The 11,230-nt window shown below is 36.3% G+C and overlaps 1 protein-coding gene across 2 annotated transcripts; it reads right to left on the bottom strand.

Moving 5' to 3' along the window:
- Nucleotides 1–892: 892 nt before the first annotated feature.
- LOC117416725 (zinc finger protein Gfi-1-like) lies at nt 893–9,920 on the bottom strand. Of its 2 annotated transcripts, none has more exons than XM_034028107.3 (7): nt 9,784–9,920; nt 6,110–6,334; nt 5,019–5,219; nt 3,944–4,341; nt 3,502–3,639; nt 2,873–3,038; nt 893–1,311 (listed from the first exon to the last, which is right to left on the bottom strand). In XM_034028107.3, exons 2-7 carry the CDS (start codon nt 6,219–6,221, stop codon nt 1,133–1,135), a joined length of 1,194 nt encoding a protein of 397 aa, XP_033883998.1. In that variant the 5' UTR covers nt 6,222–6,334; nt 9,784–9,920; the 3' UTR covers nt 893–1,132. The 2 variants fall into 2 exon arrangements, with proteins under 2 accessions (XP_033883998.1, XP_033883999.1); XM_034028108.3 differs by having other exon boundaries at nt 9,381–9,910.
- Between the last annotated feature and the right edge of the window lie 1,310 nt (nt 9,921–11,230).

Raw genomic sequence — 11,230 nt, 5'->3', positions numbered from 1 at the left:
TAACATTTCCGAAAGACATATCATATTTGTGTTTATATCATGAACAAACAACATTGAATTTTGAGGGCTACTATGTATAATCGCATATAAAAGTACATGTATAAACAAACAAACAAAAAAAGCCAAACAGAAACTAATGCAAACTTACCAGACCATAAAATATATATTTAAAAAAAAATAATAAATAGAAAGCCACTGCTTGTTTTTTTTCTCTTAATATTTACTTAAAAGTATATTTAATCAATAAATAGGAAATATAGCATCACACAGCAAATTTCAAATAACTCCAAGATATAAAATAGTTTACAAGCATGTTTTTTGTCTTAACTACGAGCAGGATAATTACAAATATCACTCAATAGTATTCAGTGGCTGTCCTTCAGTGTCGTCCTCGGGTTTTCCATGTTAATTCTTTCTATTGAAACGATCCACATAGCAAGTTAGCTTCACCCCTCTCAAGCAGGTGCCGTTAAGTGAACACAACAGAGTAACGCGAGTTAAAACAAAATGTGCAAAATCTATTTGCCTTGAACGTATCTGAAAAAATAAAAAAAAACAAATACTGATGGACATATGTGCTTATAATCAGTGATACCTTAACAAAAGCCTTAACATGTTCTCCGACTCACAATACTTGTATTCAATACAAAAATAGTTCTTGTATTTGCGAAATTAATCTCGGGCCGTGTCATGTAGTGCATTTCAGAATGTGTTTTTTTCTTCTCCAGTTCTAATTGGACATTCTGTTTATTATCACGCCTTTTTCACTGTTTTGTGTTTCATTATACAGGCCATCAATGGATGGAGATTTTTTTGATGGTGGATAATAACACTGGCGGGGGGGGGGGGGTGCTGGTGGTGAATCGCCTGTATAAGGTTGGGGTGCGGGGTTGCGGGGGGTGCGCGGGGGGGGTGCTGGCTGGCTGGCTGGCTGATATTTTTTCTTGTCCCACGTAGTTGACTATTCCATTTTGGGGGGGGGGGGTTCAAACACCTAAAACTACCTCTTAGCTACGCCACTGGTGCTAATAAGTGTGTAATAACGCCCGGCTCCTATACACTTTAGTGTTTGGTGTGGCGGGTTTGTTTTCCCTACATGTGCTGGTTTAAAGTCCGTGTTTTCTTGTGATTATTATTTCAGTCCGTGCTGTGTTTCTTTGTGTCTTCTCAAATCCACTTTTCTTTGGAACCCCTTTCCGCAGAGGTCGCAGCCAAACGGTTTGAAGCCGGTGTGCTTGCGGCTGTGCGTGATCAGGTTGGAGCTCTGGCTGAAGGCTTTCCCACACACCTGACACTTGTGAGGCTTCTCACCTGCATAATAAATAATTACAAGAAAAAAAAAGACATATATGTTAGAAAAAATCAGCCAAAGCAACTACAATATTTACGTGCTAACATAAGGTGCTAACGACTTCTGAAGGCTAGGGGCGAGGCGATGTCCTTTCACCTCTGGTACGCATTGCAAACCTTGCAAGCGCAGCAGACTGGCACCCTGTGAGCGTGGTGTAAGCCGGGCATGCTTGGAGATAATAATTCATTGAGATATAATGGAGCAAGACCATGTAACGCCTTATAGGTGACCAATCATTTGGGAGCGCACACTGGTATTAAGTGTGCCTTGTTATCTTAAATACACATCTTTCCAGCTTTTCAGCACGGACATCAATTCACAGATTGGCGCTGCTATAGACACACTAGAAGCACTAGACGTCCAAAATCTAAGAAAAGTCTGCCAGCAACAGGTATCCAACTGTTTTAAACTTTGTTTCTTTCTTTTTTTTTAATTTTCCAATTATGTACTTATCCCACTCAGTTTAAATCCCAAATATTTTACAATTTAAACCACGGACATGTCATAAGATTATTATTATTATTATTATTATTATTATTATTATTATTATTATTATTATTATTATTATTATTATTATTGCAATCGATTAACCCTTTCATGTATGCTGACCTCATTTGGGAGAGATAAAAAAAAAAAACTCTCCTCTATATGGAGACATATTGATGACGCAATTTTTCCCCATATAAAGCAACAGAAAAAAATGCAATGAAACATGATTTATTATCTGTCCAAAACAATTTTTTAGCTATTTAAGCTATATGAAATGCATGAAAGGGTTAAACAAATTTGCCAACTAAGCGCTAACCCTACTGACAATGGTGCGATTAAGCATGCAATGGTATATCATCCATTATATAAGCTCTGGTCTTGTACACACAACAGTATCTGCTTTCAATGCCTATCACTTTGCACTGATTCTTGGGAACGCACGTGTCCCGACAACAACAGCGCACAATACCAAAGCAAATGTTTATCAAATGACATCAGATCAGTCGGTGTCCTAAAAGCCTTTTGTTTAGTCTAAAGTCTCCTTTTGTCCAATGTATGTATTTGGACATGACGGAAGTCTCAGCTGGGATGCTGCTCTTTTCATCATCTGTCAGCCTGATTTCAGTGGCCCTTTAAATCATACAACTATAATCCCCTCAAATCATCTCACGGAGAAAGCCTTTCTAAATAAACACAGCCCGGATCATATTGAGGTAACACTGATTGAATTGCGAGGCTTCCATTATTCAACAGATGTCGTTAATGTAATCATAGTCAAATAACCTTCCTTTGACAGGTATTGTTAGCTGGTTTTAATATTGCAGAGGCTATGAGAGCTTATAGGCCCTTCACATACAGCACAGTACGGAAATATTGTAGTCAGAACTGAGGTAGGTACCTGATACTTTAGTGGAACCTGAGCTATGGGCAATGCCAGTCACACAGTCTTTGTGCCAGTGCTTTTAATATGGGGTACATGTATTTATTCTGGGGCATAATGCACACAGGGAGCTTAACTTAACCATCATTTACCTGTGTGAATGAAGGTGTGTTTCTTCATGTCCGACTTCTGATGAAATCTTTTGCCACAGTACTGACAGGGATAAGGTCTGGTATCGGAATGAATTAGCAAGTGAGTAGACAAAGTTGAAGATCTTTTAAAAGTTTTACCGCATATTTTGCAATCAAAACTTCGCTCCTAAAAAAAAACGAAACAAAAATAACATGAGATAAATAAAAGGTTCAAACAACCATTTCTAAACCAAACAAATAGATAGCATACTTCAACATAATGCATTTCCGCTTCCAGTCAAACAGTGATAGGATGGTAGCCAAACACATACTGCATTGGAGTATATGAATAGCATTTAAATAAGCCCTTTTTTTCATTTAATACAGTGTTTTAAAGAAAATAAATATGAAGCCAATTGCTTGAAATTCATTATCAACATATCGAACTCGACATTTTTCATTTTCCCTTGTAGAGTTCTATTGAAAATGCCTTGTGATTTAAGTTTTACATCCAAGTTTAAGGGACATGCATTGAAATATGAATACGTAATTGAAGTTATGTTTGGAACTGAACTGCACATATATGAAATAGGAATACAGCTTGCAGATTATACTTTATATTCAAGCTACGTAGTTAATTCATTAGATACCTGAGAATGAACTGCTTTGTGTTGCTCCAAGCTTACTGCGTGCCCAAATGTTTTCCCACAGATTTCACAGGCGAAAGGTCTGGTACCACTGTGAGACCTTCGCACGTGAACCTCCAACCCGTGAGGAGTGGAAAATACCTGGCGTGACGTGAAGGGAGACGAGAGTTATAATCACGTGTTCCCAGACAGTCTGTACGAGCGCCTACATAACTGTAAACCATATAACTGTTTTGCCTTGTTCTCATAACCAACACGTCAAGACAAAAAAAAAGGTACACGTATCTTCATTTCATTGTGTAAAATGTAAATGGGACCTTTGCGCATTGTTCAGTTTATCCCATTCGTTGTCAAGTTTAATAATAATAATAATAATAATAATAATAATAATAATAATAATAATAATAATAATAATAATAATAATAATAATAATTTTCATCCACACCTTGCTACATTTAATACACTTGTACGATTCGTTGAGAAGAAGGCGGGTGCAGAGCAGGTCTGACTCAGCCTTGATCTCGGGCACCTTGTCGTGCAGACGGCGGGCGTGCTCCGGATAGCGTCTAGTCGGGGAGTTTCTTTCGAAGATTCCGGTCCCTGAGCTATAGTCGTTGTAAAGTCCCATTGCTGAACTCCGCTCGCTAAAAACAGCATTGTCAGAGCCACTCTCGCCATAAAGCGCTAGGTCGGTGCTCCGTTTTTGGAGGGCAGGGTGGCGATAATTCTGCTGCACCAGGTGCCTTAGTTCAGATCCAGGGTAATTACTCCAGGCAAAGGGTCTGAAAGGGATGGAGAACGGGTGGCTCTCGTCTACAGATGGAGAGAGTGACTTTTCTGAATCTGTAAGGAATATACAACAACAATAAAAAAAAACAGCAATAGCAATATCAAACTGGAAATGGGTGCCTAGGCTATATAAATACTGCAATTAAATATTTGGCCAGATTTGAAAAAGCATATGTTTATTCGTTAATTTGAATGCATAAGTGCAACTTACACATCTTTATTGAGTTTCTCTGATGGCTAAAGTGTCGTGTTTGCAGTCCGCAGCAATCTAATACTGAATCTTCCCTGGCTAGGATCTTAATTGGGCCGATGATTTATTTTACTAAATAATAAAAACACTATCTTCAGATCATTTTATTTACAGCATTTACCCACTTTTAAATTTTGGTAACAGCTCTTTTATTCATCGTCATTTTAAAGCTATTTTTGTGACGTTTGTTCTTTTAGATATCTTACTTTAAAAAAAAAAAAAGTTCAAATAATTAAAGCATATCACCGAGGAAAAAACAGTTTTTAGATGCTATTGTTGTCTTTTTGGTGGTCATCATGTGATCAACGTTGGCAGAGGTCCACATTATTCAGTTTGTTTTGTATTTAACATGGGAATCAATCAACTTCCGTTGCTAAACAATGCATTCTAAACCCAGATAAAGTTCCAAATGCCTTAAGATACTCGCTCACATTAACTGAAATAGTATCATTATAACTGTATATGATATAACTGCACTTGCCCGGTGATGCAGATGGAGAAGGCGGCCTCCAGTAATCTTCATAGTCTGAAGATTGGCCACAGACACTACCTTCACAGCTCAGCGGAGACTTGGAGGAGAAGTCAGCCGTCTCAACCAGGTGAGACTCCGGCGAGAATCTGCCTTTGGAATCTGAACCAGGAGACTCAGAGTGGCAACTCGCTTCTTCTGGAATTTTAATTTCTGTGAGGAGCAATTGTACACAATGAATTAAATGCGAGTCAGAGTCAATTAAACATGTCGTGGTTCTATAGGCTCTGTAATATCTATAGCTGAGTTAAGAACTATTAATATGTAGTTGTTCTCATGATTTTATTTTATTTTTTAAAGATTTTAAACATTTTATGAATTAAAATTGTTAATAAAATCATTTTTTTCGAAGAAATTTTAGAAAATAATAATAATAATTTACAGGGTCCTAAACCCTTTAAAAATGTAAATCTATATACTGTACAATAGTTTGCGCGCTGGGGAAATCCACCTATAAAAGATATTTGTATAGGCTAATTATGTTGCTCGGTTTTTATATCAAACAAATTAGTCACATCCTTGTATTTAGCTTTGATATCTTCATAGAATTTGGATATATGATTTTTACAGTTTCAAAGCATTGCAATATATATATATATATATATATATATATATATATATATATATATATATATATATATATATACATACATACACACACACCTCATTTAATAAAAAGGATTCTGCTTTTAAAACTGCACAGAATTTTTTTTAATGTTAGATTATATAAACAAAAGTAAAATGCAGCACCATGAAAACAAAAACACCAAACACAATTTAATTTCACTCATAAACAATAACAGCAGCAGAGAATAGAATAACCGTGATTTTTGTTTTTAATTTCTTGCAGATGTAATTCATACTTCTCTTATGAAGACAATTCTAAATAAAACGTCTTACACTGAAGGAATTCACTACACGTGCCAATAACAAACCATACCTAACAATAACTGGAGAAAACGTTTTTTTTTTTTTTTAAATAGTAACAAATATCATATATGAATCATTTGACTTTATGGAATAAGGACTACAAAATGTCATACCTGCACATATATGTGCTAAAATATTATCCAGTCTGTTGTAGTCGTCTTCTATGGACCTCGGCTGATGGTAGCTGTGAGCTTTCTTACTCTTCACCAAAAACGACCTGGGCATGTTGAATCCTTCACTCTCAGCTTCTGTCAAAGCCTCCAAAATCAGGGAAGAAAGTCGGGTCTGGATGGAAGTCGTTCGTGCACGGGTCCTCGATTATATATATACATATATATCTGTAAAGATTTGAACATCATTGGTTGATGACGACGCCAATATAAGGGATTTTTTTTTGGCAGGAGGTGGAGCATGCGTGGCGCTGCCTCTCCGTTTACCAGGTGTTACCCAGACAGGCAGGTCATTAACGAAACATCTATCCTGCAAATCCCTGGCCTGTGATTGGCTGATCTTCGAACAAGTGGTAGTCTGCTGGTTGGATCCGACAGTATTTCCACTGGGAATTTAGGATGAAGGCTTCAGGATAAGTGACGCTATCTATCACTTTGTTACCCAATACCTTACCACCAGGGAGATATGAAATGGAGGAAACTGGCCACGAAGTGCCAGCGCGACCTGGGTATAATCTTTTTCTTTATTTTTAAGCGTTTGGTGGTTGTTTTATTATTTGGGGTTAGGAGAATGATAGTCCTATATTTATACAACACAACAAGACAATATAATCCTGGCGTTTCAATGACTTTTGAATACCTTCTATTGTATTATGTATTTATTTGTATTATTCTTCTATTTTGTGACCGTCACCCTAGTGGAAACAGTAACACAGAAGTCATATTTTAATTCTACAATGTATGTAATGTAACCAAATCAGATTAGAAGGAGCAATTTCACCGTTGTAATTTAGCCCAGAAAAAGAACAAATAGACCTTTATTGAAAGCTTATGCAGTTGCAGGTAATGTAGAAGCTAAGCAATAATGCGTATTGTATCTATGTGTTGCTAGATTTATACTGACATTAGATTATAGGCCCTATGGTTAATTTTAAAGCAAAGATGCTTTTGCCGTTGTCCTTGCTTCAAAATAGGGCCCTGTAGCCCATATAAGTGTGTATTATTAACCACACAAGTTGCTAACAACTTTACAATAAGTGTGCATCACATCTGTGAGGTGAAGTGAACCAGGGGAATAATGGGCCACGCGCTGACCCTTCTGCAGGCTCGAGTTTCTTCCAGGGATAAGGTAAACTCGAGAGGGTAAACATAGCTGCCTGTTCGCTGCTCACACAGCTCATCCACTTAATACCATCCACTCTAATTATAGGACACACAACAGTAGCTGTGTGCATTCACTTCACACAGCAGACTGCAAACAGGCACCATGCGCTATTCCATTTCTTTACAGCGATGTGCACCAGCGATTCCTCTAATCCTTTCACTGGAACGTCTCATTATTAACCCTAATCACCTTTCATAAATAAATAAATACATAAGACTGAGACTCGTCTCAGAGGATACCTACTACCTATTGTGTTTTAGTTCGCCATTATATTAAGATAAAATGCAGATGTCTTTGTTGTCTTTTTTATAGAGAAAATAATTACGTTATAGGAGGCTCTGTAAGTCTAAAATCTTAAAAATATAACAAAATAACCAGAAATGCCACATGTTGATGTTAGTAATGACGCATTCAACATTATTCTTCCAATTAGGTTATCGTGTATACATACTCATTCTGCACTTTGAAATACAACACACGTGAGAGAATGTTAACCACTGCATTTTAAAGCGATGTTGAATCTCCTATCAAACGTTTGTAGGGGCAATGCTGCGTGTAGGGATGTGTTTTTTTATATTTATGCAAATGAACATACGGGAGTCAAAACGGTATGCAACAGATGGTAAAGGCATCTCGGTGTTTATACTGTAAAAGCTGTAAAGACGCATCGCAGCTTTTTTGGCAGCAGTTGTGTTTCTGTTCGTGTCTAAAGTCTTGCAACAAACAAGCTTTTTAAAACATGTTGCATTAGATTATGTTAAATTATTAAACACACTTGATTTGACTTTGTTTTTGTTGCATTATAGACTAGCTTTGACACAAATAGAGGGTTAATATAATGGTCCCCTATGTAGTTGATGGTTAGCCTATTAGATATTTTTAAGTGTTGTGCGTTGACATTCTTTTTTTATAGCCTGTGTATATTTGATACTCAAATAACATGTCATAACTACAAGCTGGTGGGAAATGTACACTCCTGCTTCAGCTGCTTCCATAATACAAACACCTCCAACCTTGAGAAGGAGCTCGCGTTAAACATCATCACCCAAAGAAATCAAAGCAGTTTGATAAATATGTTGACACAATATTTATGTCTGTCTCGCGCACAGACAGGCTGGTGTGCCCTCTGTCGATAACCAGCAATAAGACATTATCGTGCGGTTTTTTTTTTTCAAAAAGATGCAACAGTCGATGTCATCACAGCCTATATTCAGCCAAATCAATTGCAAACCCCAGCTATACTTTCTTCTCAATATAACTGCGGTACGATTTTCATACTTTTTTTTATTATTATTAAACTAGACCATCGATTCAGAATTTTAAAAATGTGTAGTAACAACATTATTATTATTTACAAACTTCTGTACTGAAAACTATATTTCTGCATTGCTTTAGCTGGCTGATTTCGTGAAATCTGAACTAGTTCAGTAAATAAAATCATAGCTTTCGTGATGTGCTAATCGGCTGTGTCCAAGGACGAACAATACAGCACATATATGCAATGCAGCCAATAAATGTGGGAAAGGGAATCGACTGCTCCATCTGCAAGAACACAGCCAAGATAAAACAGGTTACACACATGCTTGGGACTCACAGCTTCTATTGATAATATACCCAAAGACATCAAAAGCAGAAACATGAAGTGCTAAAATATACTTCAACGCACATTCTAAACATTTGAACCCACGTTATAGACTTCTAGTATTATCTTCAACATCTAGTTTTAACTTGGAAAAATTATTCAAAAGTGTGTGTTGTTTTTTTTTGTTTTTTTTTAAAAGTAAATTAAACAAAAGAAAAGCCCTGCTGTGGTGTAAAGCAATACTGATTCTGCGTTGTTCGCTCCAAGTTTTGAGCTTTGTTCTAAAAAGTTAAGAAAACTTTGGTTTTAAAGCAAAACAGTACAAACAATAAATACAAAATACATAAAAAAATGCCTAACTTGCTGTATTCGAAACGTAAGACATTGTTCACAGAGTTGCAATAAAAGTAATGATGGAATTGAAATAAATGACTTTCCTGTCAAATAAAATATACAGAAACACGTACCTTTTCAAGTGACAGCATCGTGCAGAACGCAGAAAGTAGCCTACATTTTATTTCCCCAAAAAAACACGATGGGGTATGTTCTACTGAACTACAACAGGACTTTGCATGAAAATGATTTACTGCAATACGGTCTTCTGTTGGATAAATCTCATGCCAAAAACATGACTGATATATATTTATATATACAAGATGTAAACTTTCCCCTCTGCAGGCTACAGTTATGGTTGACACAAAACTGTGATTTGCGCGCTTGCAACCCTCCAATTCACCGATCACTTGGTAACATCGGTTTTATTTATTAACCGCGCTATAATTAATGGTGCGTGCATTCTCATTAATAATAATAGGACATTACGGATTGTGAAAAATACAATACAATCAATTAAGTTAAAATGTAACTTACATATATCGATTGTTGTAGGACTACTGGTAACCCAGATGAGACGGGATTAATTACAAATTATAAATCCACAACAGGCGTGTGGCGAAAAAACATTGCTATATTCTGTAAACGACATAAGTATAGTGTTCTAAACAGGCTACTTCTGAAAAATATATTTCAATTTCAGCTCTAATGGTCCAGCCCCCAAACCACAAGACAACTTCCTGAACGTTAGAGATAACTTTTGCAATGGATTTCATGTGAATGCAGGCAAGACATAAACGGAAGTTTTCTTAAAATTATTACAATTCTATTTTATAATTTCATTATATTTGTTGGGTCGCAACATGTAGACTTCTAATGATCTGTCAATATATGTCAAAAATGACTTATCCGGAATTAAACTGATTTTTATAGACATTTCGCTTATAATATCTATAAAAAAAGATTTACAGCAGCACAGATTTAAAAACATGTACAACGTTCTTTCGCTTAAACACAATAATGAAGGAAGGAAGGGTGTAACTGGTATTTTAGTATACCAGTATATAAAAATAAATATATATATATATATATATATATATATATATATATATATATATATATATATATATATATTTAAAAAAAAAAAATTAAAAATACGGAGGACATCTTAACTTGTGGGTCACATTTTTTTGTACTTTTGTAAAAGAAAAAGAAAAAAAAACACACACACACACACCCCTCACAACTAACTGCAGCTGCAGAAAAAGACCCTATTTCAGTGCAGCGCCCTCTACGTTCTGCTCTGTCGCTCTGAGCAGCTAAACAAACATCCAAGTGTCCTGTACCGAACATAACTGAATTTGATCTTTTGCTCCTTTCCGTTTGAGTGTAGGTAATTCTTAAATTTGGAATCGCATTTGGGCGGGGGAACCCACTTACAGCATTTACTGACATTAAAATAGCAATTCCAAATAATACACCAACCCACTCTACAGACTACAACACTGTCATAACAGATTTTCTACCAAAATTAATGAAGACAGTCTGTCTGTCTACACCCTCATTTAAATGTTGCATTACTGTAAAATACGCATGGACTCTTATCAACGAACAGGTCTGTTTATTTATAGGAATGTATAGGTTTATTTGAGGTTTCTTAAGTCTTTTTTAGACACGCACTGAATGAAAACTGGCGTGGAGCTCTTGACGCGTGAAAATCTAACATCAGATCGCCGCATAAAAGCAGCTCTACATACAAACTCATACACGTAGTTCCTCTTTTCATTTACAGTACACTATGGTCGTCTTTTGTGTATTTTTGGTTCCTTTGTGAACTGAATTTTGTGCTCAGTTTCAAGGAAGTCGGGAATAGACAGATAGCCATATAAACCTTTCAGATTTAGTTGTAAAGCGACACATAACATGACTGTTGGGTTCAGCTTCCTTAGGTGGTTTGTCCGTCATAAGCCAGGTCGCTGTTGTA

Source organism: Acipenser ruthenus, chromosome 12 (assembly GCF_902713425.1).
Source record: "Acipenser ruthenus chromosome 12, fAciRut3.2 maternal haplotype, whole genome shotgun sequence".
Taxonomy (NCBI): Eukaryota; Metazoa; Chordata; class Actinopteri; order Acipenseriformes; family Acipenseridae; genus Acipenser; species Acipenser ruthenus.
Note: the sequence above shows the minus strand (reverse complement) of the source record. Positions and strands in the feature narration are given on the sequence as shown.

Bases quoted from the DNA above. Each gene is read 5' to 3' on its own strand.
- LOC117416725 (XM_034028107.3), bottom strand. From the start codon at position 6,221: ATGCCCAGGTCGTTTTTGGTGAAGAGTAAGAAAGCTCACAGCTACCAT. The intron at 3,039-3,501 runs GTATCTAATGAA...GTTTTTTTTTAG, and splicing joins ACAAAGCAGTTCATTCTCAG to GAGCGAAGTTTTGATTGCAA. The intron at 1,312-2,872 runs GTAAATGATGGT...TTTATTATGCAG, and splicing joins ACACACCTTCATTCACACAG to GTGAGAAGCCTCACAAGTGT.